This window comes from Eleutherodactylus coqui, chromosome 10 (genome assembly GCF_035609145.1).
Source record: "Eleutherodactylus coqui strain aEleCoq1 chromosome 10, aEleCoq1.hap1, whole genome shotgun sequence".
Lineage (NCBI taxonomy): Eukaryota > Metazoa > Chordata > Amphibia > Anura > Eleutherodactylidae > Eleutherodactylus > Eleutherodactylus coqui.
In genome coordinates this window covers 118,563,253-118,585,606 of record NC_089846.1, presented here as the reverse complement: position 1 = coordinate 118,585,606, position 22,354 = coordinate 118,563,253, and the positions used below count along the sequence as shown (strand labels likewise).

The 22,354-nt window shown below is 48.4% G+C and overlaps 1 protein-coding gene across 3 annotated transcripts in view; it reads right to left on the bottom strand.

Annotated features, from left to right (window-relative positions):
* Window positions 1-21,117, bottom strand: part of CD99L2 (CD99 molecule like 2) — a 73,622-nt gene extending 52,505 nt beyond the window's left edge. For 2 of the 3 annotated variants that reach the window (XM_066581779.1, XM_066581780.1), the window contains exon 1: window positions 20,873-21,117. In XM_066581779.1, coding sequence (XP_066437876.1) covers window positions 20,873-20,933 — 61 coding nt within the window. In that variant the 5' untranslated portion in view covers window positions 20,934-21,117. The remainder of the gene's footprint in view (window positions 1-20,872) is intronic. The other variant, XM_066581778.1, reaches the window with a different exon arrangement.
* Window positions 21,118-22,354: the final 1,237 nt, after the last annotated feature.

Sequence of the window (22,354 nt, the reverse complement as noted above, 5' to 3'; positions counted from 1 at the left end):
TTCATTCTGTGCCATACCACTACATGAGCAGCTGGAGACTGTACCATCTCTGTCTGCTGGGAGGACACTAATCATTACCTTCGCTTTCTATATTCACCCAAATCAGCTACAGACCAGGGGGTACTCCGTTTTTGTGAAGGTCCACTTACCTACGTTTTTAGGGGCTGTCCGTATGCATGTTGGAAGTAGGTTTGGGGTGTGGGTAAGGCCAGTCTCAGACAAACGGATTTGAATTGCGGAATCCACGTGTATGCGCTCCATTGATCTCTATGGATGCATTTGATCCGCAGGGCATAAGCAATAAGCATTGGGTATGGTCGTGGATTCATAGGCAAGTTGCTGGGAGACCAGATAAACGAAATAAAGAAGGCAGAAATGTTAGGCTAAGTGGGAAAGAAGCTGTAATTTGGGGGTTCCATTTGGTTATTTGGTGGTCAGGGCCCTGAAACCTTTGGGGCTCGCTCACCTTCCCCTAGTCCTTCAATATAGCTGCCAGCCTGCGGCATCCAAGTTACATGGAAGCATAATAAAGACATCTATAAAACGTGTAAGAGGTCATACTGCACCAGTGTATACCTCACATTTCATACATCTCAACTGGCATACTATGCTACATTTGTTGTCAGTACTCGGCGAGCTATACAACAAGTGTGCGTCTGAGCAACTGAAGCTCAGCTATAGGCCCCCTGCACACGGGCGGAAATTCCGCAGCAGGATTTCCGCTCATGCACGCCTGCATAGTATTGCATTACAATACGAAAACCTATGCAGACAGCCGCGATTTGTCCGCGTGTAAATGCACGCGGAAAACAAATCGCAGCACGTCCTATTTCTGTGCGGGTCTCGCAAAGGCCCGCACACAAATGTCACTCCAGGGCCGCCGGCTCTGCTCATGCGCCAGCTGGCACATCAAAGAGCCGGAGCCACGGGAGAGGTGAGCGCCGCACTGGTCCCTGCAGGGGCTCGGGTCGGGTCCCGCTGCGAGAATTCGCGTCTGCAGGTGGCCATAGTCACAGATCAAAGCAGAAGCCCAGAAAACCGCTACAAAAAGTTCAAGGCTAATTCTAAGTCTGTGCCAGACCGTGATGTAGTAACTGACCCCATTAACCTCTTCCCATCGCACGTAGACCAATCCCTGCTGTTAGCTCCTTACGTTCCATGGTCAATATAAGGAGCTCCCACTAACCTCATCGGTCCTCTGGAATTACATTGTAGAGGGCTGTTGGGCAGCCATGACAACTGGACAGTCAATGGTGTCCGGGTGTGCCATGAATTCTAATAGTTTAAAAAAAAAAACAAAAAAAAAAAAAAACAGATAATGCACTGCAGTGCAGAAGTACTGTAGTGTACTACCTGAGCGGTCATAAGATTAGATTTTAAATACTACATAAAATATATATATATCCTGCATCAAGTAGCAGATAAACTTGTGCACTTTTTTTTGAAACACAAGCATTTAGGCCTCCTTCCCACAAACTGATTTCCACCGCGTAAATCCGCTGCGTTGCCCGCAGCTATTAGGTTCTATTGAACCTAATAGCTCAGTGCTCACAGTGCGGAATTCCGCACCGTGAATTCACCCGTCCTCACCCGCAGCATGCTCTATTTGCCGCGGGTGTACGCGCGGACGTCTTCCATTGCAGTCAATGGAAGCCGTCCGTTCACGCCATCTTCGGCTGACGCGGCGGAGGTGGGCGGGGAAGCGTCATGCGGGAGCGAGGACGCCGGATCCGCAGGTAAGTATGGGGTCTCCTGGGTGGGGGCGCCGTGACGGGCTCCGCCGCGGAATTTCACGGTGGAGCCCGTCACGGCCGTGTGCAGCCGGCCTTAGGCTGGGATCACATGGATCGTATTCCAAGCGAAAGCTCACGGTTTTGCCGTAGCAAAAAAAAACACAAGACTTCCGCCGGGAAAGCGCAGTTTCAAAACATGCTGCGGCAGGGAAATCCGTGCCGCAGCGCTGGCTTTGCCACGACAGATTGGCCGTCCTGTGTGGACGAGATTTTTGACAAATTCCGTCCACATGGCTGGCTAATCCATAGAGGTTAGCAGCAAATCCGCCCCGTGTGAACCCAGCCTTATACTGCAAAGTAAAATGAATAATAGAAAGTTGATGTGCTCTTGCACCCTGCCCAACCCGTCCAAATTAATAAAAAAGATGTACGTTACATATGTACCCCAAAGTGGTACCAATAAAAACCTCCAGCTCACCACACAAGGCCTCATATGGCCATAGAGACAAAAAAAAAAATAAAAAATTGCTTTTGAAAAGCGGAGCTGACAAGCCTCCAAAATTGTTGGGGCCTTAAGTACCAAACTAGGCGGCATATTTAGGGGTTAACACAGTATTCACTATTAGACAAGCCACACACAAGTCAGTCTTATTTGAGCAGGTTAAAGAGTATTAAATCGTGAGTAAGTAGTTATATCAACGATTAATTAAGCCTGTCAAGTACAATTACTGTGTTTGCATCGTATTCTACAGCTTCATATTTCAGAGCTGCCACTATAATTCCATTAAAAGCAATTCAGTCTCATTTCACATTAGTGCAGGTGGGGTGTGGGGGGGGGGGGGGTGTTCCCTCTTTCTATACCATTCAGCGAGCAGGAAAATGGCAACCACTGGCTGCATGGATCAGTCTTCTAATGGAACCAACATAACCCTGGTGACTGATGCATTCGGTTTCAGTTTGGAATTTAACAGGACAAAATAGTGCAACATGCTGCGCCCATTAAGAAATAAAATTACCTGAAAGTGCTGTGGAATAAGTTGGCGCTATACAAACAAGTCCCCCACCCCCCACTTGCCTTTTAATCGCCTGCAGCCCCGCCACCTTGTGCGTTTCTATCTGGCGCAGCTGTGACGCACTTCTATACTCATGTGACCACCGCAGTCAATAGTTGCCATCTTCACGCCTCAATTGGAGTATCGCCAGTGATGTCCCCCATACAGGACTTTGGACTATCTGCCGCTAGCCCATGTTATCTGGATACGATGCTTCAAAAGGTCACATGACTCAGCAAGAGGAGCTTGCAGATGCAAAGGACTAATATGCGGGGTGGGCTCAAAAGTGTGAACACACCCATATAAAATGGAAATTGTTTGGCAAACGGTGACCCAATTTGGCATACAAGCTGCAGGGAGAAGGGAAACTTGTTAGGCCATGACACCAAAATGACAGCCATGTTGGATTTTTAACATATAACTTTGTTTGTTCTCCTGTTAAGTGATTTTTCTTCATTACACACAAGGTTAGGATGATCCTTCATTGGGCGTTGCAGTATCAGCAATTTTGAAGGGTGCCATTTATATGTAGACAAGATTCGTTGTGTGGACGCTCGACTAACCCCACATTGAGCCGGCAGCGAGGCTACATTGTAGACTCCTGCTGAATAGGCCTAGAACAGGGTCGCTGATGCTTCATCTGTAGCGTTTTCAGTTGTCCAGATTTTGGCTCATCAGCGACAAACTCAAAAATTTGGCAACTGAACTGTGTGAAATGGGAGGTGTGGTTGGGTGGCGTTGATTGAGACACGTGTGCTTCATGCACCTGACAAATATAACCCCAACGTTGGACAACTCTCAACCCTTTCCAATCCAACGCCGGACCTGCCCCGACATTTTCCTCCACAGGCCCGACACTGCAGTGCAGGGGTGCATCTGCACCCGATCATCAGACACATTGGGTGCAGATACACTCCTGCACTGGTCCTCATCAAGGACCCCAGAGGAGAAGGCAGAAAGGGTTTTTAACCCTTTCTGCCTTCTCCTTTACACATTAAATAGCGCTCAATTAGCACTATGTAATGCACAGAGATTTCGCCCGGCGATCATGTGACCGCCGGTTGTCACCTGACCCCAGCTGTTACATGAACGCTGGGCCGGAAGGCTGAAGGGAGAGTGCGGGAGTATTACTTCCGCATTCCCCCGACGGTACCGTCCTGAACTCTGTCAGATCAGGAGGGTGAAGGGAGAATTTATTTTCTCCCATCTGTTCTCCCCAGCTCCAATTTATTTGGAGTTGGGGAGAATGGATGAGAAAAAATAAATGGATTGGAAAGGGTTAAGGCCCATTTAGACAACGATTATCGCTCAAAAGTAGTCTTGTGTGATAACTCTTGTCACTAAATGTGCCAATCTTTCACTGTTCGGCCGGACAGCTTTCAGTTCTGCTTGAAAACAGTCGTTCAGCATAACAGCTGATAAGCAGGAGGGACCACACACTGTTCTGCCCATGAAGAGCTGATTACAGCCCTGCTGGCAGAACAGCTGATAAGCAGCACCACACCCTGCGTCTGCTGTCCATGGTGCTAAATTCTCCATGGGGAGCTCATGGCTGAACAATGGAGCCAATTACAGAGTTCAGACCTCCTGCTGAGTTCCGCAATAGCTCCCGGAAGCTCATTTGCAGGCAAATGAAGCTAATAAAATACTAATAGCAATTATTGTCCATTAGCACTTTATGCAAAACGATTGCTGATATTTCAATCTTTTGAAAGATCTGTGTAAATGGGCCTTCAGGAGCACCAAAACTGCTGAAATGTTCTGCTTTTGAAGAGTAAAGGCCCATTTACACCAGCCGATGATCACAAAAAAAAACAAAAACACACTAATTGGCAATCGTCTTAGCGATAATCGGTGCGTGTAAATGCACGCCCATCGTCCGCTTTTCAGACACTGGGCGCACATTTACATGCACCGATTATAGCTAAATTCGTTAAATTCAAGTTAACCTAAAAATCCTAGGTCACTTATCAGAAGTTCTCCACAGGGAGTGCTGATAGCATTGTTTCCCCGTGGAGAACAAAGTACCTGAGCGCAGATAAGAGCCCTCCGGCTATTAACTGCATTCAGGGAAGGCTTCATTTGCACACCTAATTGTTACTTAAAGGGGTTGTCTCGAGGAAGCAGTAAAATTTTTTTTTTGCCCAGTCCCCCTAATTAAGCATACATTACTAAGCCCCCCTGTAAATGACTTTTCTAGCTGGTTTGTACTTACAGTTCCAGCAACTTATAAAAAGTTTTCCCAAGATGGCCGCCGGCTCTTTTCCCATCGCTTGCTGTAGCCCGACGTGCGCGCTCCCGAGACGCTACCAGCTGTGTCTCCCTGACAACCAGACACCCCGCAGCTGCCGACCGGACCCCGGGATTGAATGCGGCCGACCAGTCACTCACCGCCAGGCAGCAGGTAACCGGCGGTAGGCCCCGGGGCCCCCGCGGCAGGCCCCGGGGCCCCCGCGGCAGGCCCCGGGGCCCCCGCGGCAGTCAGTCACGCGTCACCCCCGTCAGTCCGTCACCCATCACTTACCTGGGCGGCTCCAGTATCTGCACCTTCCTCTAACAGAGGATGGTAGCAGAATGGCCGCTCCAGCGCGCTCCCGAGAAGATACAGCTCGTCTGCGCATGCGCAGAAGAGCTGTAGCGGGGAGCACACTGAAGCGGCTCGTGCTGAGCAGAAGACCGGACTGCGCAAGCGCGTCTAAAAAAGCAAGCCGCCAGCGAAATTAGACAGCACCATGGAGACGGGGACGCTAGCAACGGAGCAGGTAAGTGAATAACTTCTGTATGGCTCATATTTAATGCACGATGTATATTACAAAGTGCATTAATATGGCCATACAGAAGTGTATAGACCCACTTGATTTCGCGAGACAACCCCTTTAAGTAGCTGAGTAGCTACTTAATACTTTATGCAAAATGATCGCTCAAAGCTGTCACAAACTGTCATTTGAGCAATCATCTGCTGGTGTAAATGGGCCTTAACGTGCGAGTAGAGGTCTAGCCAAGGACGAGCGTGGTAAAGTGTATAAAACCCACCTCTCCCAGAATACTAGACAGGACTACACAATTCCTTGATCCTTGGCCCTACAGTATCTACAAGCCAAACACTAGGGCTTAGATGAAGCTACAAGAGATATCTGCCATCAGCCATGATTACAGGAGACAAGTGATGTATTCTCCTGAACAGGCAGGCTGGTTATCGTGGCAGCCGGAAAATCTATTAAACGGATGTTCGGTCTCGCGCTGAACGACATTTTGCCTAAGGTTGACAGCTAAAATAACTTTTTTTTCCCTCTGTTAAACAGAAATCTACTCCCACATGCTGCCAGCCACAGATAAGACAGTTAGATGCGGCACATGCACCGAGGGGCTGGCCGCGACGGCGACACTAGTCGGTGGCGTTCTTAGGAGTCCTTCTTAAAGCTTGTTCTTATGACATCACATGACTAAGATAAGAAGGTCAGCACTACCCAATGGAAATGTATCAATAGCAATCTATAGGTGCACGTAAAACCATGGCTGCAACATACAGGAGAAACCAAGAATGGCAACAGCACGCAAAATACATTTACTATCAGAGGTAGGAACCCAACTTTCCCAGGTTGAGATTTACCACCTGGTTTTAGAGTTAGGACCTATCTGAGAGCTTGGTCACCTGGACATTGGTAGATGGGCCAATGTAATTTGATCACATTATATACCAAGAACCTTGCATTATTTAATATGGTTAGAGTATAGATCTGTATACCTCTGATAGTAAATTTAATTTTGTGCGCTGTTGTCATTTTTCGTTTCTGCATCCACATGACTAAGGTCACAAGTACAGACTTTACAGGCGGCCATATGATTACATAGGACCAACTACATAGTCTTCAAACATTAGATAAAGAACAATACCACCACCGCAGTCACCAGTCATGGTGGAATACAGATGTCAATACTGTTCATCAAGATATTAAAACCCATACACCACAGCAAAACTGAAGAGACACCAGAAAGTCTCTAAAAAGAGTCCCTTATAGCATTATGAAGCCCTTAAAGGGGTTGTCCCGCGCCGAAACGGGTTTTTTTTTTTTTCCAACCCCCCCCCCCCCTCCCCCCCGGTCGTCGCGAGACAACCCCGATGCAGGGGTTAAAAAAGAACACTGGACAGCGCTTACCTGAATCCCCGCGCTCCGGTAACTTCTTACTTACCTGCTGAAGATGGCCGCCGGCATCTTCTCCCTCGGTGGACCGCAGGGCTTCTGTGCGGTCCATTGCCGATTCCAGCCTCCTGATTGGCTGGAATCGGCACGTGACGGGGCGGAGCTACACGGAGCCCCATTGAGAAAAGGAGAAGACCCGGACTGCGCAAGCGCGTCTAATTTGGCCATTAGACGGCGAAAATTAGACGGCAACCATGGAGACGAGGACGCCAGCAACGGAGCGTCTTTTGAATAACTTTTGATAACTTCTGTATGGCTCATAATTAATGCACAATGTACATTACAAAGTGCATTAATATGGCCATACAGAAGTGTATAGACCCACTTGCTGCCGCGGGACAACCCCTTTAAAGGGCCACTCTGGCAGAAACATATTTTCCATCCCTCCCCCCAACCCCTTACCTGATTGGCTGTCACTCTTAAAGGGGTTGTCCCGCGGCGGCAAGTGGGGTCATACACTTCTGTATGGCCATATTAATGCACATCGTGCATTAATTATGAGCCATACAGAAGTTATTCACTTACCTGTTCTGTTGCTGGCGTCCCCGTCGCCATGGTGCCGTCTAATTTCAGCGTCTAATCGCCCGATTAGACGCGCTTGCGCAGTCCGGTCTTCTCCCTGGTGAATGGGGCCGCTCGTGCCGGAGAGCTGGTCCTCGTAGCTCCGCCCCGTCACGTGTGCCGATTCCAGCCAATCAGGAGGCTGGAATCGGCAATGGACCGCACAGAGCCCACGGTGCACCATGGGAGAAGACCCGCGGTGCATCGTGGGTGAAGATCCCGGCGGCCATCTTGCTAAGGTAAGGAAGAAGTCGCCGCAGCGCGGGGATTCGGGTAAGTACTAAACGTTTGTTTTTTTTAACACATGCATTGGGTTTGTCTCGCGCCGAATGGGTGGGCCTATTGAAAAAAAAAAAAAAAAAACCGTTTCGGCGCGGGACAACCCCTTTAAGATCTCTTCTGTGTATTGCTGCCACTTCCCAGCAGTACAACCGCCTGTCTGATACTTATCAGGCACTACCTTGAGGCTGAGATTTTTTATTTTCACATTATCCCATGATGCATCAGCACACATTAATTGAGGTTATACCATTCTGCCTGGAGGACAGTTTAATTGTTACTGTCTATATTCAACTAAACAAGCTACAAGACCATAAGTATGCAAGCAAGGAGGATGAGCTGTGATCTCCTTTATTATGACGGTGTGATCGTGAGAAATAAATGACAGGATCCCCCTCTAGGCAGTTTTTTGTGGTAGGAAACCTGCAATATAGAATCACGCAGACAGAATCTGACTAGAAAATGAATACATAACCCCAAGCAGATCTGAGTTGGTCAGAGCCGAGACCAAATGACTCTGGAACTCCTGGCTTTCGTTTTCTTCTGGGAGAAGGACTAACCAAGGTACCACTAATGTAAGGCCGCTCACACATGCATTCATAAAACGCTGTGTTCGAAATCGCTGCATTTTACTTTGCTTTTGAATGTATTGTTAAGCGTTGCGTTAAAAATGCTTTCAAACCTCGTAATGGATGAGGTGCATTAAAAAGCGCTAAAACAGAGCAGACCGCTCAAAAATCGTGGCGAAACGTCATTGAAATCAATAGAGGAGTTGTATCACAATTAACACAGCGATCGACAAGCCACAGTAAAAAGCAGCCCAAGGAGCCGATGTGTTACCAGAAATGTACAACTCTGTACACACTGCAGTAACTTGTGATTGCACTGTATTACAGCTCACATACAGGAACCGGGTTTGCAATGGGCCACCACAGCATGTACGGAGCTGTACACTTCTAGCAACAGATTGATGACATATAGGCTGGTGATCAGCAGGTCCAATCGAGTATTGATGAGCTACCTGCGGATAGACCATCAATAAGTGGGCAAGGGTTCGCTAACCAGAACCCCTACTTGCCAGCTGTTTGCTAGGCCCATGTGTTGGGGCATAGAGCCGATTTCTGTAGAATGCAAACTGCTCCATTCCCACTGCAGTGGGCAGGCTTGGTATTACATCTTGCTATTCACTTCTAGAGGAATTTTTGCATGCAGTACCAAGCTGGGCCACTGCAGTGGGAACAGAGCTGTCAGCGAATCACATGCAGTCGTTGGGTCGCCTTAAGGGGCGTTTAAAGGGAGTCTTAGCAGAGAGCCTGACATAACTGTAGGTGTAGTGGAACAGGGCTAAATCACACCATTACTAAGGCCGTTATCACTACCGCTGATGAATGGTGCATTCACACATTGATTTGTTGTGGATTTTGTGGCAGATTTGCAGCAGGTTTCACCCTTTCAATTGAATTCAAATTGCAACAATATTCATCCACAAGAGTTCTGTCCGACTGCAAGACGCACAGAATTTGTGTAGAGAACCTATTTTTAAAATGCATCGACCACGCGAGATGGAGGGGGAAGGGGGGGGGGGGGGGGGGACAAAACACTGCATGTCCTGTTTGAAAGTGAGAGTCACCGTAATGCTTATGTAGCAGTATATTATGTAAGCGATCAAGTGATTGCATCTTCAAGTCCCCTTGTGGGACACAAATTTAAAAAAAAAAAAAAAAAAAAAAAAAAAAAAAAGGAAAACAGTGTCCCCCACCCTCTTCACTTGAAAAATAAATCCAAAAAGGAGCAACATAAATTATATACAGCACAAGTGATATAGAAGGGTGTCAATTAAAACTTTTCTTTAATTCACAGAACCGTAACTCAAATGACAGTGGTAGATCCACGACCAAAATTCCACCATAGTGAGTCCTGGAGCGAGAACCACAGAAACTAGACAAAACTTGGGAAACACAAAGGAAATTATTATCGCTCAAGATTCGGTTAAACGAGCAATCGTTGCATGTTAATGCTACCAATCGTTAGCTTTTTGGCCAAACGATGATTTTCAGTTCAGCATAAAAACCATCTTTGGCCGGCCAGTTGATAGCAGGGACCACACGCTGTGATTCTCAATTGGATCGCTGATAACATTGTTTTCAGCTGCTGTCCCGTGGCAAAACAATGAAGCTGTATGCAAACAGACCACCTGCTGTTAAGCCCCATTTACACACAGATGACCACTCAAAATTCGTCAGAAACTGACAGTTTTGAGTGATCATTTTGCATTAGCTACTAATAGGCTAATCAGCCCATAGAAACTAACTGGCTTAATTTGCATGTATTTAGAGAACAGCAGGTGGTCAGCTCTCTAAGTACATTGCTATTGTTCTCCAGCAGGAGACCAGCTGAAAGAATGTTATAAGCACTGCCCACAGAGAACTCAGCGTGCAGTCCGTCTTATCAGGGTGACGGATTTTAAGCTGAACGCCACGGTGGTAAAAAAAAGTGCACAATGGGCACATTTAAACGCAACGATTATCGTTCAAAAGATGGCTTTTGAGTGAACTTTGAGAAATCATCATTGTGTGTAAAAGGGACTTTAGCTGCATAAAGAGGAGGGAGGCTCATTTACATACAAATGAAGCTGATAAGCTACTAATGGGCATTAGTACCCATTAGTAGTTTATGCAAAATGATCGGTCAGACTGTCAATCATCCATCTTTCGAATTTTGAGCGATAGTCTTTGCGTGTAAATGGGGCTTCCAACGGGGACATTCAGGAGAGAAGACAGAGGGATATTATAGCGCAGTATTGGGGGTAGGAAGCTGACCCTGGGGCAAGTTCCACCAGGTGAGGAGTAAAAAAAGTAAAGGCTTGGCCCAAAGGTTAATTAACAAGTCAAAGAAAATTTATGAATTTTCTGTGAAAACCCCTGGAAGCCTTAGGCCTCATGCACACGGGGCAAATTGAACTGCGGATTCCGTGCTTGTCACCGACACGGGCGATCCCCTGCTTAATTTTCCCATAGATGTGCATGGACAGCTTCCAATGAAGTCAATAGAAGCCATCCCGCGGCACTTCTGCAGTGAGCACTGCAGAAATGTTGCAGTAACCGCAACAGACGGCCCAGGGAAATCTGTACTGCGCATGTGCACTAGTAGCACATCCACAGTACAGAAGAAATGAAGTGACAGGTAAGCAGAGCCGCAAGCAGCGGGCACGGGCGGATTCTGTGTGGGATTCCCCATACGGAATATGTGCATGGCGTGTGTATGAGACATTAGGTGAGCTGGACTGAGCAGGGAGCCTGCCATCACCAACCTGTCCAGTGCCTCAGAGAAGCTGCATTGAAATCTACACCAGTAATCAGCGCTGCAGGGGACAGGCATGAAGTCTGCAGCAAAAGTCTATGAAGAAACAGGATTCGTGAAGTTTTGGGGGAAATATAAGTTGCATAATTTAATTAAAGAGCCTCGGTGAGATCCTTAAATAACACCCCCCCCCCCCCCCCCCCACGCAAAAAAAAGGGAGTTTATTGTACCAAAGTAGGAAGATCATGCAAAAAAACAAAAAAATAAAAAGTTTTGCTGCAAAATCCGGCATGCAGTTACATCTCCGGTAGACATGCAAATTAGACTTGTGGTTTGATTATATGAACAGTCTTGCCACCCGAGGCCCTAAAGGTGGTTCCACCTTTGGCCTATAATAAAAGGCTCTCGGATGCTCCTTGTGTGTAATGGACCTCTTACCGCTGGTACTGGTGTATTATGTCGCCACTGGAAGTAAGGGGTGGCGACATAATACAGCTGTTAAAAAAGGGTTTTACGCCTCCAGCTTCTGATTGGCTGGGGGCAGAGGCCTGCAGCCAGGCTGGGAGCACCGCCCTTGCCATAGAGGACAGCGGCGAGTGGTGTTAGGCCGAGGCTGGGAGCGGCAGCACCGGCACAAAGGACAGGGAGGAGGACTGCAGTGAGGCTGGGACCAGCGGCCCCGTCATAGAGGACAGAGGCGAGTGCCGTTCTGCGCCAAGGCTGCGAGTGGCAGCACCGAGGACAGCGGCAAGTGCCGTTCTGAGGAGCTGCGGCGGCAGAGGCACAGCTTTCAGAGGCTGAGGCACCGAAGGCCAGCGCAGAGGCTGAGAGTGGCCACCTCAAGAACACCCCAAGTGGCGTTACACACGCCACGAGCAGACAGCAGGCACAGTGGGAGCGGCGCCAGCAGAGGGAGTGGAGCACAATTGTGAGTGAACCGCACAGCACACAGCCGGCGACCGGCAAGGACCACAGAGGCAGCGGCAGGACGGGCCGCAGCGAGCAGTGACTGATAGCTGAAGCGTAGAGATGTAGTTTTGTCTGCCGTTCACGGTTAGGATGAGGGGTTACTTTTCCGGTTAGGCTTAGCGTAATCACTGTAAATGATGCCATGTAACAGCCAATAGGCTAAGCTGAATAGGAAAAATAACCCCTCACCCTAACTGGGAATGGCAGACAAAACTATATCCACAAGCTCCCAGCACCTTCAAGCATTGAGCCAATCGGGAGCTAGGGCTGTGACAAGGGCATTCCTCCTGTCAAACCCCTAGTTTCCAGTGGCATCAAGGTACACCAGTACCCTGACCGCTTGTGTAGAGCTGGTTGACCAGAAAATGCCTCTACTACACAATGCAAGAAATGTTGCCCAGTTAACAGTTTGAGAAACTGGATGGTTGTTTTTACGAATTGCCGCCACTTGAGCCATGCTCTCCAGACTGTTAGGGGGTGTTGGGTCCAGTGGATGTGTGAGGGCACTCGTGGTGACCGGGCTCAGGACGTCATCGGCCGACAACCAATAGAGGATCGTCTAAACATTCTCGACCAGCTCCAACTGTTTCATTGTCAGCCATCCAGAGACCGGTGGCACCATCATTACACCCCTATGCCTGCCAGAACCATTTCCAGGCACTTGGCTGAAGGACATTGGGTCCTATGGTGCCCATTACTTGTAGGGTCATTGACCCCCACCATCGCCTTTGCTTGCAGTGATGTCGTGATCGATGGATCTAGCCTACTGAGGAGTGGAACTGGGTTGTCTTCGGCAATAAATCCAGGTTTAGTTTGGGTACAGACAACGGCCGTGTTCTTGTCTGGAGACCCAGGGATGAGCGCCTCAAGCCTGCCCTTTTTTTCTGATAAAGTGCCTGGCAGCTGAGCGAAAACAGAGCAGTCTTCATTATAGTCAATGGGGTCCGTTCAGTCCTGTTCAGCCAGGAGATTCCCCTTTCCTGCTCCCTGAATGGAAGAGGAAAACAAAATCCCCACCGGAGATGTGGAAGCAGCCTTACGCATGCCGTTTCGCAACTACCTTACCGACACACAAGTTTGTTTCAACTGAACTCACATCAGTATATTTGCACACTTTCCACCAAATGGCCTTCTATCCTGTTATGTAATATATTTCTAACCCAGCTGTGCCAGTATTTAGTGCCATCTGTGCCACGCATGACAGTTTGCAAAAGTGGAACGAAAAGTTGGCACGGTTTACGGCTTGGTCAGGATTTAGACCCATTTGTAAAATGCAGCTTGAAATTTCACAATACCACAAATGCAACTTTTTTCTTTTTTCCCCCTTTACTTTAAAACCACACAGGGGAAGAAAAAAAAAAAAAAGTTGGCAGTGTGGAAGTTAAAGGGGTTGTCTCGCGCCGAAACGTTTTTTTTTTCCCCATAGGCCCCCCGTTTGGCGCAGGACAACCCCAATGGATGTGTTAAAAAAATAAAAAAAATACATATTACTTACCCGAACCCCCGCTCTGCGACGTCTTCCTTCACCAAGATGGCCGCCGGGATCTTCACCCACGATGCACCGCGGGTCCTTTCCCATGGTGCACCGTGGGCTCTGTGCGGTCCATTGCCAATTCCAGCCTCCTGATTGGCTGGAATTGGCACACGTGACGGGGCGGAGCTACGAGGACCAGCTCTCCGGCACGAGCGGCCCCATTCACCAGGAAGAAGACCGGACTGCGCAAGCGCGTCTAAAAACGCCAGAAGAAAGCGAAATTAGACGGCACCATGGCGAAGGGGACGCTAGCAACGGAGCAGGTAAGTGAATAACTTCTGTATGGCTCATAATTAATGCACGATGTATATTACAAAGTGCATTAATATGGCCATACAGAAGTGTATAACCCCACTTGCTGCCGCGAGACAACCCCTTTAATGCCAGTGACGAATACTGCTGTAAAGGCACCTGCAGTCATACAGTTATCACAACATGTGCCAAGTTAGAAGATCAGCAGCAAACATAATGCTACTTTTTATACAAGTGATCCACCGTGTCAAAGTATCATCCCCAAGAGAAGTAATCTAACGGCATGGCGATGCAACGCACACTGCAGATTATGGAGATCCCATCTAATAACATAATTCCACAAACCCAGATCTGGAGCCCCAGCCGCAGATAAACTGATACGGTTACTCCATAATCCCAATGCTATTCAGTCTCGGAAGGATTAGCTATCTGTTTGCGGAGAACAAAACAAATGTTGATGCAACAGATTTCTCCATGTGTGGAGACAATAACGAAATGTAGGCGTCTGTCCACCTCGCTGCATGTCAGACAACAACCCCACACGCCAGCCTCACCTACATACACACATGTCACATTGGCCACAAGTGTAAAGACACTAAACACAGGAGGATCATCATGCCAATCACTTGTTACATGGAGCGATTTGAACGATAATTGCGCAGACCATAAAAAAAAAAAAAAAAAAAAAAATAGTTGTCCGCCGTTGTAAACCAGCTGTCGTTCATCTACTGTGAATGAATGAAGGCAGGCGGGCCGAAACGATAACCAGCGGCAGGCTGGAACGATATCCGGCGCGCTTCACCCCCATTCACCAAGCAATGATCCTCCTTTGTAAAAGCATAGGAAAGAAAGATCATAGCTGAACGGATGTCAGGTGCTTCGGCATCCAACGGCTGACCCATGTAAAAGGGGATTAACGGTTTTCCTAAGAAACCAGCGGCCCCTTCCACTATTACTTATTAGGAAATTATAGTACTAGTCTTTGTGGTAGTGCAATGCGCCACACAGCTCTGCTACATGCACGTCACACACAGCTTGGTACATGGGCGTGTGAGACACACAGCTGTTGTACATGACATGTTCCTGACAGACATGACACGTGCATAGTACAAATACAGCTCCGCTACATTATATGTGAGTGACAGACACGGCTGTGCCACAGTACATGAGCAGATTACACACTCGGCTCTGCTACATGACGTGCGCGTCACAAACACAGCTCTAATACACGACATACATCCATGCTGACTACACACATTACTCGCACAGCACATTGGACAAACAGCCACTCGCAGCTCTACTACATTTATGCTGACTGCACACAGCTCCTAGAATACAGTAATGAGCCCCTGGTCATGTGATCCCTGACCCCCACACCGGTGATCACATGACGGTGACATCACAGGTCCCGTATTGTCAGCTTATCCAGTATACAGTACTACCAAACTCCAGAATGGCTCCGCCCACAGCAGTGATGTCACCACACGTTCTTCAGCCCACTGGATCTCTGTGGTGACAATAGGTCAGCGACTCCTGTCAGGAATGCCAAGTTGTGTCTGACATAATAACAGCTTAGTTGTATTATCAGTGTGTTAAGACCTGCCATAAAGGTGCCAGGGGTGTGGCTGTGATGTCACCAGAGGGGCAGAGCTGTGATGTCACCAGGGGGTGGGGCTGTGAGAATCACTCACATACTTACAAGTGGTCATTAGTAGTTTGAGTATGGTGACCAATGGCTGCAGCTTTTACCAATATGGCCTTTTTATATGCAAAATCTCCCCACCGCTGGCTGTTGTGGGTGGGATTCAGCAATATGGGACCCTACTCGTATCGGCAAATAGCCACGGTTTGGGAGGTTATACAGGTAAGGGCTTATTAACCCGGGTGTAAATAGACTTTATATTATTGACGTAACACAAAGTGAATAAAACGCAATGATTTCACTTGATTCATTCACATACTTTACTCAATTTTTGCAGCAGGTCCTATTTTGGTGCAATTCTACACAGAAGCAGGCCAGAAAAGTGAACGACCAGTGCAAAAATATAGGAAACTTACATCAATTAGATTTACAAAAAAAACCCAAAACGAACCAAGGGGGGCCAAAAAACGCAAGGAATCCAAGTTTCTTGTTCTGTGAACACTCTGCATAGTCACCGACTGAAATAAGCTGGTGCCCGTGTAAAGGAGCCCACAGAATTCCAGTGCATTTTAGCTGTAGAAAGCTGGGTGGCCAAAAGTATAACAAGACCCTGGCGAACAAATAGGAGAAAATACAGGATGGGCCACAGAAAAATAACCCGGCAATCCACTATGTAAGCAGTCTAGAACGGGAAAAAAAAATAAAAAATCTGTTTGTTGCCAATGGCAGCCAATGACAGCGCAGCTTTCATTTAACTTTAGCGGTGTAATTGAAAGTTATGGGCAAGGGATTTTTTTCTTGGGATGTATCCATGTGAACTATATTCCCACAACAGTTTTGTCCGATTGCGATATGGACGGCGCTCATAGGAAAATAACCCATTGATTTCATGTGTTAGTTTACATGAGATTTCTTAGATGATTAAAAAAATTAAAAAAATAAAATAAAAAACACACAACCACACATCCCACTTGCATGTAAATGCAAAATTCACAGATGTGTGGAGTGTGTCCGTTTTTTACCATTTGCGCACATGCAATTTTCCCGTGCATCAAAGTCGCACGTGCAGTGATACAATTTTCTTGCAAAACGCATTGTAATAACACGTTTACGATTTTGAAATCGGTCCGAGTTTCTCAGACTAATATCCCACTGGCCCGTGTGAGGCGCCCTTGTACCCCAATGCTGGGATTGGGGGCAGCCCACACTGTACCATCTCCAATATGTATACCTACTTTACCACTTACACCTACTTGGTGCTCTGTACAAGAGCCCCCCCCCCCCCCGTACCCCTCTAAACCCTGCGACTCATGCTTTATGTGACCGGGTTTAAGCCACACAGGAGGGGAGCCCAAAGCCTCAGAAGCAAGGCCAGTCTGTGGCTCTTAGGGCTCCTTCACACTGGTGAGGGCGATATCGGGCCGCGATTCACAGCCCAATATCTCCTTTGCAAAACATGTGAAACCCCCTTGCATCACTGCAGGGAATCCCTCCAGCCATGACTGATAGGGATTCCCCTGCCACGGCTGAGGATCATGGAGTTCTCCCATTGCCTCTAATGGGGCCAGCGCTGCTGCTGCCACTGCCAGCCCCATTAATAACAGTGGGAGATGGTGCAAAAAGAAAGGACATGCTGTGATTTTTTTTTTCACACATCGCACGAGAGAAAAAGTCACAAATGGGAACAAAACCATTGGTTTTATAATTATGCGTTATCACTCACTCACATCACGGGAAATATGCGCAATTTTATTGCCAATGTGAAGGCATCCTTAGTATGGGCCATAATAGAGGTTCCATAGTCATCCGAGCCCTCTACTGCACCTTACACAGTGCCTTTGACTTAATACAGGAGCATATACGGGTATTTTTGCCCAATTCTGTGCAGACCTCATTCGGAGCCTCTGCTGCCCATTTACACGAAAATCTCAGACTGCAGAAGAGAATTCATTATAGCCAATCGGTTCCGTCTGGGAGTTCGCTTTTGCCGTTCATCTGCAAGGATGGAGCCGAACAGAAAAACACTGCTCGTCAGTGCTAGTGTAAGGCTGCATTCACACGGGCGGGGGCGGCATCAGGCTGAGAAACTCTGCCCGGTATCGCGCTTGCCAACCGGTGTTTTTGTGAAACTTTTTGATTAAAAAAACATCTCACTTCTGTGAAGCTGCAATCCTCAGGCGCGTTTCGCACATGGTTCCCACTGATGTCAATGGCAAACATCACATGCCATGCCAGAACACCATGCAAGATCTTAAGGTCCCGCTGGAAACGATGGACGATGCGTTCTAAGGGAACCTTGCATCAAAAAAAACTTATGTGAATAAGTCCATTTAAAAGAACGGAGATCATATTCCTGCGTCTCGCAACACAAAACTGACGCGAGATTTGCAAGAAAAAAAAAGTGGCATCTTCTTCGGAATCCGTATCCACAGATGTATCTTCACCACAAACGGAATGCCTTCACCCAGGATAGAAAATACAAACACCGATACATCGCACCAGAATGCATATGAAAGACATGCGGATTTTGGTACAGATTTATCCATAGCATATTTTTACAACCCCTGTGATCGCTCCTTTAAGGGGGACATCTCCAAACAGCAGCGGAGTCTTCACAACAGCCGCACGCCGGCTCCATACTAGGCAACCTTGTAGCATCGGCAGATCAATTATTAGTGCTTTCTATGCCACTAAAAAAAAGTTCAAAATTAGTAAAGTCTTGGACTTACTTTAACTACTGATGACGTATCCCCAGGAGAGATCATCAATAGTTACTCCATGGGAGTTTGATGGTGGCTCAGTAGTTAGCACTGTTGCCTTGCAGTGCTGGGATCATGCACATAGAGCTCTGATCACACGACATGTATTAAACGCAATGTATATACGCAACTGTGAATCAGCGGGAGGGGGGGGGGGAGCCGTAATAAGTGCTGAAAACACGACTGCGTTAATGAGACCTTAATCTGAATGTTTCTCTAAAAATAAAGATAGTCCTCATTCATGGCAATGTGCTACAAACAGGACTAACAGTGATACAAGTGTCAAAACAAACTTCCAAAATACAAGGCAGAGCCCCGTCTACACATAACAATGAGGACCAATGGTGCCGCTGGCTGAGCTTTGCTGGGCATCGTCTGCCTAGGACTCCTACAACAGGGCACACCTGATATACACTGTGGTCCCGCAGTAACAGTATACACTGTGCGCTGTGTTATGCCAGCTCTATCTATAGACACCTGCAGAACACCTTTCAGTGCATCAAACTCCATGCCACACGGGCATTCACCCAGCTGCCAATGCACTTAGCATGATAATGGCACACTCAGCAGTTATTACAATGCCATCTGGACACATTGAATGGATTTGGGAACATCTGGGTAGGTGGCATGCACATCACCTGCCCCCTCCGCATCAATAATAAAAAGGACATTAACATTAAACTCTACTTAGGATAAACTCAGAACGCACAGAGCCATCGAGGAACTTCACACCACAGACCCCGAGGGGCGCTCCACTTGTAAGTTATCACGAAAACTGGGACTCATATTTAAGAATAAACTAGGATCTTAGTGATGGCTGCCCCAGTGCTTTCCTGACAGTCACTTTATATACAAAAGATGCAATAAAAAGTTATACAATGTTCCAAATTACTATGAGAACAGCTGATACATAGAAAGGTGGCTGCTAATAAAGGAGAATTATTGGTGTTCCTCCCTCCCAGTCGGGCTACATTTGGGATATTGTCACTGTACATGTATAGACATACTGTGATCCCACAGCATCCACTGTATTCAATATACCGGTATCTATATCACACACCCCGCCAGCCTACCTGAGAAACAGCACAACATCAACAGGCAGCCAGAGTGGCAAACTGTGTGCGCGTGTGGAAGGATTCTAGGCTTTGGGCCTGCCTCTCCCCCTGGCCACGTCTTGTATCCAAGCTAGAGGCGGTACAACAAGATACTAGAGCCTCCATGCCCGCTGTATCACATCTTGTATCCAAGCTAGAGATGGTTCAACAGGGTACTAGAGCCTCCATGCCCACGCTGTCACATCTTGTATCCAAGCATAAGGCGGTACAACAGGGTACTAAAGCCTCCATGCCTGCCTGTATCACATCTTGTATCCAAGCTAGAGGTGGTACAACAGGGTACTAGAGGATCCATTCAAGGGGTCAGTTTTCTGCAACAAATCCTCCCTTTGCTCTGATATGTAATCACTTATAACAATGTTAAGATCACAGAGGAGTTACATTAGATTCCGACAACTTCTGGGGGGGGGGGGGGGGGGGGGGGAATTGTAATTCTGACAATTAGGTCTCATGTCTACGGGCGGATCAGATTCTGCATGCTGAGCGAGTTAGATTTGTTTTTTTTTTAAGTGCTACTTTCCTACGGAATTCGCGGCCGGTTCACAATGCAATTGCGGACGGGCAGTGGATCCATTGACTTCAATGAAAGCCATCCGTGCGGGATCCACACCGAGACTGAGCATGATGCGATTTGTTTTCTGCGGACTAAAAGGTCCGCAAATCAAATCCGCCTGCTTTATTTCATGTATCCCTATGGGCAGCTTGATTTGGGGATTCTGCAAATCAGATGTCCGCCCGTGGGCATGAGGCCTTAATAGTATAGGCGCCCAGAGAAAGCCTGTACTTTATAACATGCTAGTAGATATATGGATGCACCGGAATAGATACAGCCATCACCGGTAAAAGAGAAATTATATATGGACTACATTATGCATATCTATAGTACATATAATACATGATACATATACTATAGCTAGGCATTGTTTATTACATATATGCAATACAGGATGCCCATCTAAATATATCTATAATATAGTACATTATATATGTGCGCAATACGTGATGCCCATCTATAATATATACGATATATACGCACGCACACAATGCCCATCTATAGTATATATACACACACACACACAAAATACATGATGCCCATCTAGATACACATACATACACGCACCCTATCTATAGTACATTTATTATGTATATAACACATGATGCCCATCTATAGTATATATGCAATACATGATGCCCATCTAATACACATACATACACACACACACACACACACACACTATCTATAGTATATTATGTATATAACACATGATGCCCATCTATAGTATAGAAAGGCATCATGTCTTCCCCAGCAGGCTATGAAGAGGTGCGGGCACACCTGAGACCCCCCGCTCCTGTATACACATCCATATGCCGCACCTCCAGCGCACAGAGCCCCGCGGGGAGCACACAGCATCTGCACGGCAGCCCGGCCCATTGTGTCTCCCGTCCGACCGTAGGTACCAGCAGCGCCACTTACCGCTCCACGCCAAGACCGCCACCGCCAGGGAGACCATCATGCTGAAGCCGAGCCGTGCCATCCTGATCGCCGAGAGGCCGCCGAATTGTGTGCTGCTCGCAGGGAACACCCAGCCGCGGCCGCAGGGCAGACAGTGAGCGGCGGTGTGATTCTCTCCGGCGGCGGGAGGGGGAGCTCTCAGTCCCCGCCCAGCGCTGACGGGAGGCGGCTCAGCACTAGCGGCGCTGTGTGCACGGTCTCCGGGCCGGCGCGGTGTATGGAGGCCGGGGACACGCCGATCACATGGCCGGCTATATATAGTGGGGCTCAGCGCGGTCACGTGTCCTCCTCACCCCGGGAGGGACCGGGTGTCCTCGGCTCCTTCCATAGAGGGGCGGTTATCGTGAAGGATAGGCGGCCGCCGATTACTGCAGGGAGCGAGTTTATACAGCAGATCCGTGATTGGCGCGGTCACACCAGAAATCGCCCACATTGGCGGTATACGACTGGATTCACACCGGCGAGCGCGATATTGGGCGAGGATCTCCCTCTAATACCACGCTGGCCGGATATTGGGCGAGGATCTCCGTCTGGTACCGCGCTGGCCGGATATTGGGCGAGGATCTCCGTCTGGTACCGCGCTGGCCGGATATTGGGCGAGGATCTCCGTCTGGTACCGCGCTGGCCGGATATTGGGCGAGGATCTCCGTCTGGTACCGCGCTGGCCGGATATTGGGCGAGGATCTCCGTCTGGTACCGCGCTGGCCGGATATTGGGCGAGGATCTCCGTGTGGTACCGCGCTGGCCGGATATTGGGCGAGGATCTCCGTCTGGTACCGCGCTGGCCGGATATTGGGCGAGGATCTCCGTCTAATACCGCGCTGGGCGGATATTGGGCGAGGATCTCCGTCTAATACCGCGCTGGCCGGATATTGGGCGAGGATCTCCGTCTAATACCGCGCGGGCCGGATATTGGGCGAGGATCTCCGTCTAATACCGCGCTGGCCGGATATTGGGCGAGGATCTCCGTCTGGTACCGCGCTGGATCTCCGTCTGGTACCGCGCTGGCCGGTTATTGGGCGAGGATCTCCGTCTGGTACCGCGCTGGCCGGATATTGGGCGAGGATCTCCGTCTGGTACCGCGCTGGCCGGATATTGGGCGAGGATCTCCGTCTGGTACCGCGCTGGCCGGATATTGGGCGAGGATCTCCGTCTGGTACCGCGCTGGCCGGATATTGGGCGAGGATCTCCGTCTGGTACCGCGCTGGCCGGATATTGGGCGAGGATCTCCGTCTGGTACCGCGCTGGCCGGATATTGGGCGAGGATCTCCGTCTGGTACCGCGCTGGCCGGATATTGGGCGAGGATCTCCGTCTAATACCGCGCTGGGCGGATATTGGGCGAGGATCTCCGTCTAATACCGCGCTGGCCGGATATTGGGCGAGGATCTCCGTCTAATACCGCGCTGGCCGGATATTGGGCGAGGATCTCCGTCTAATACCGC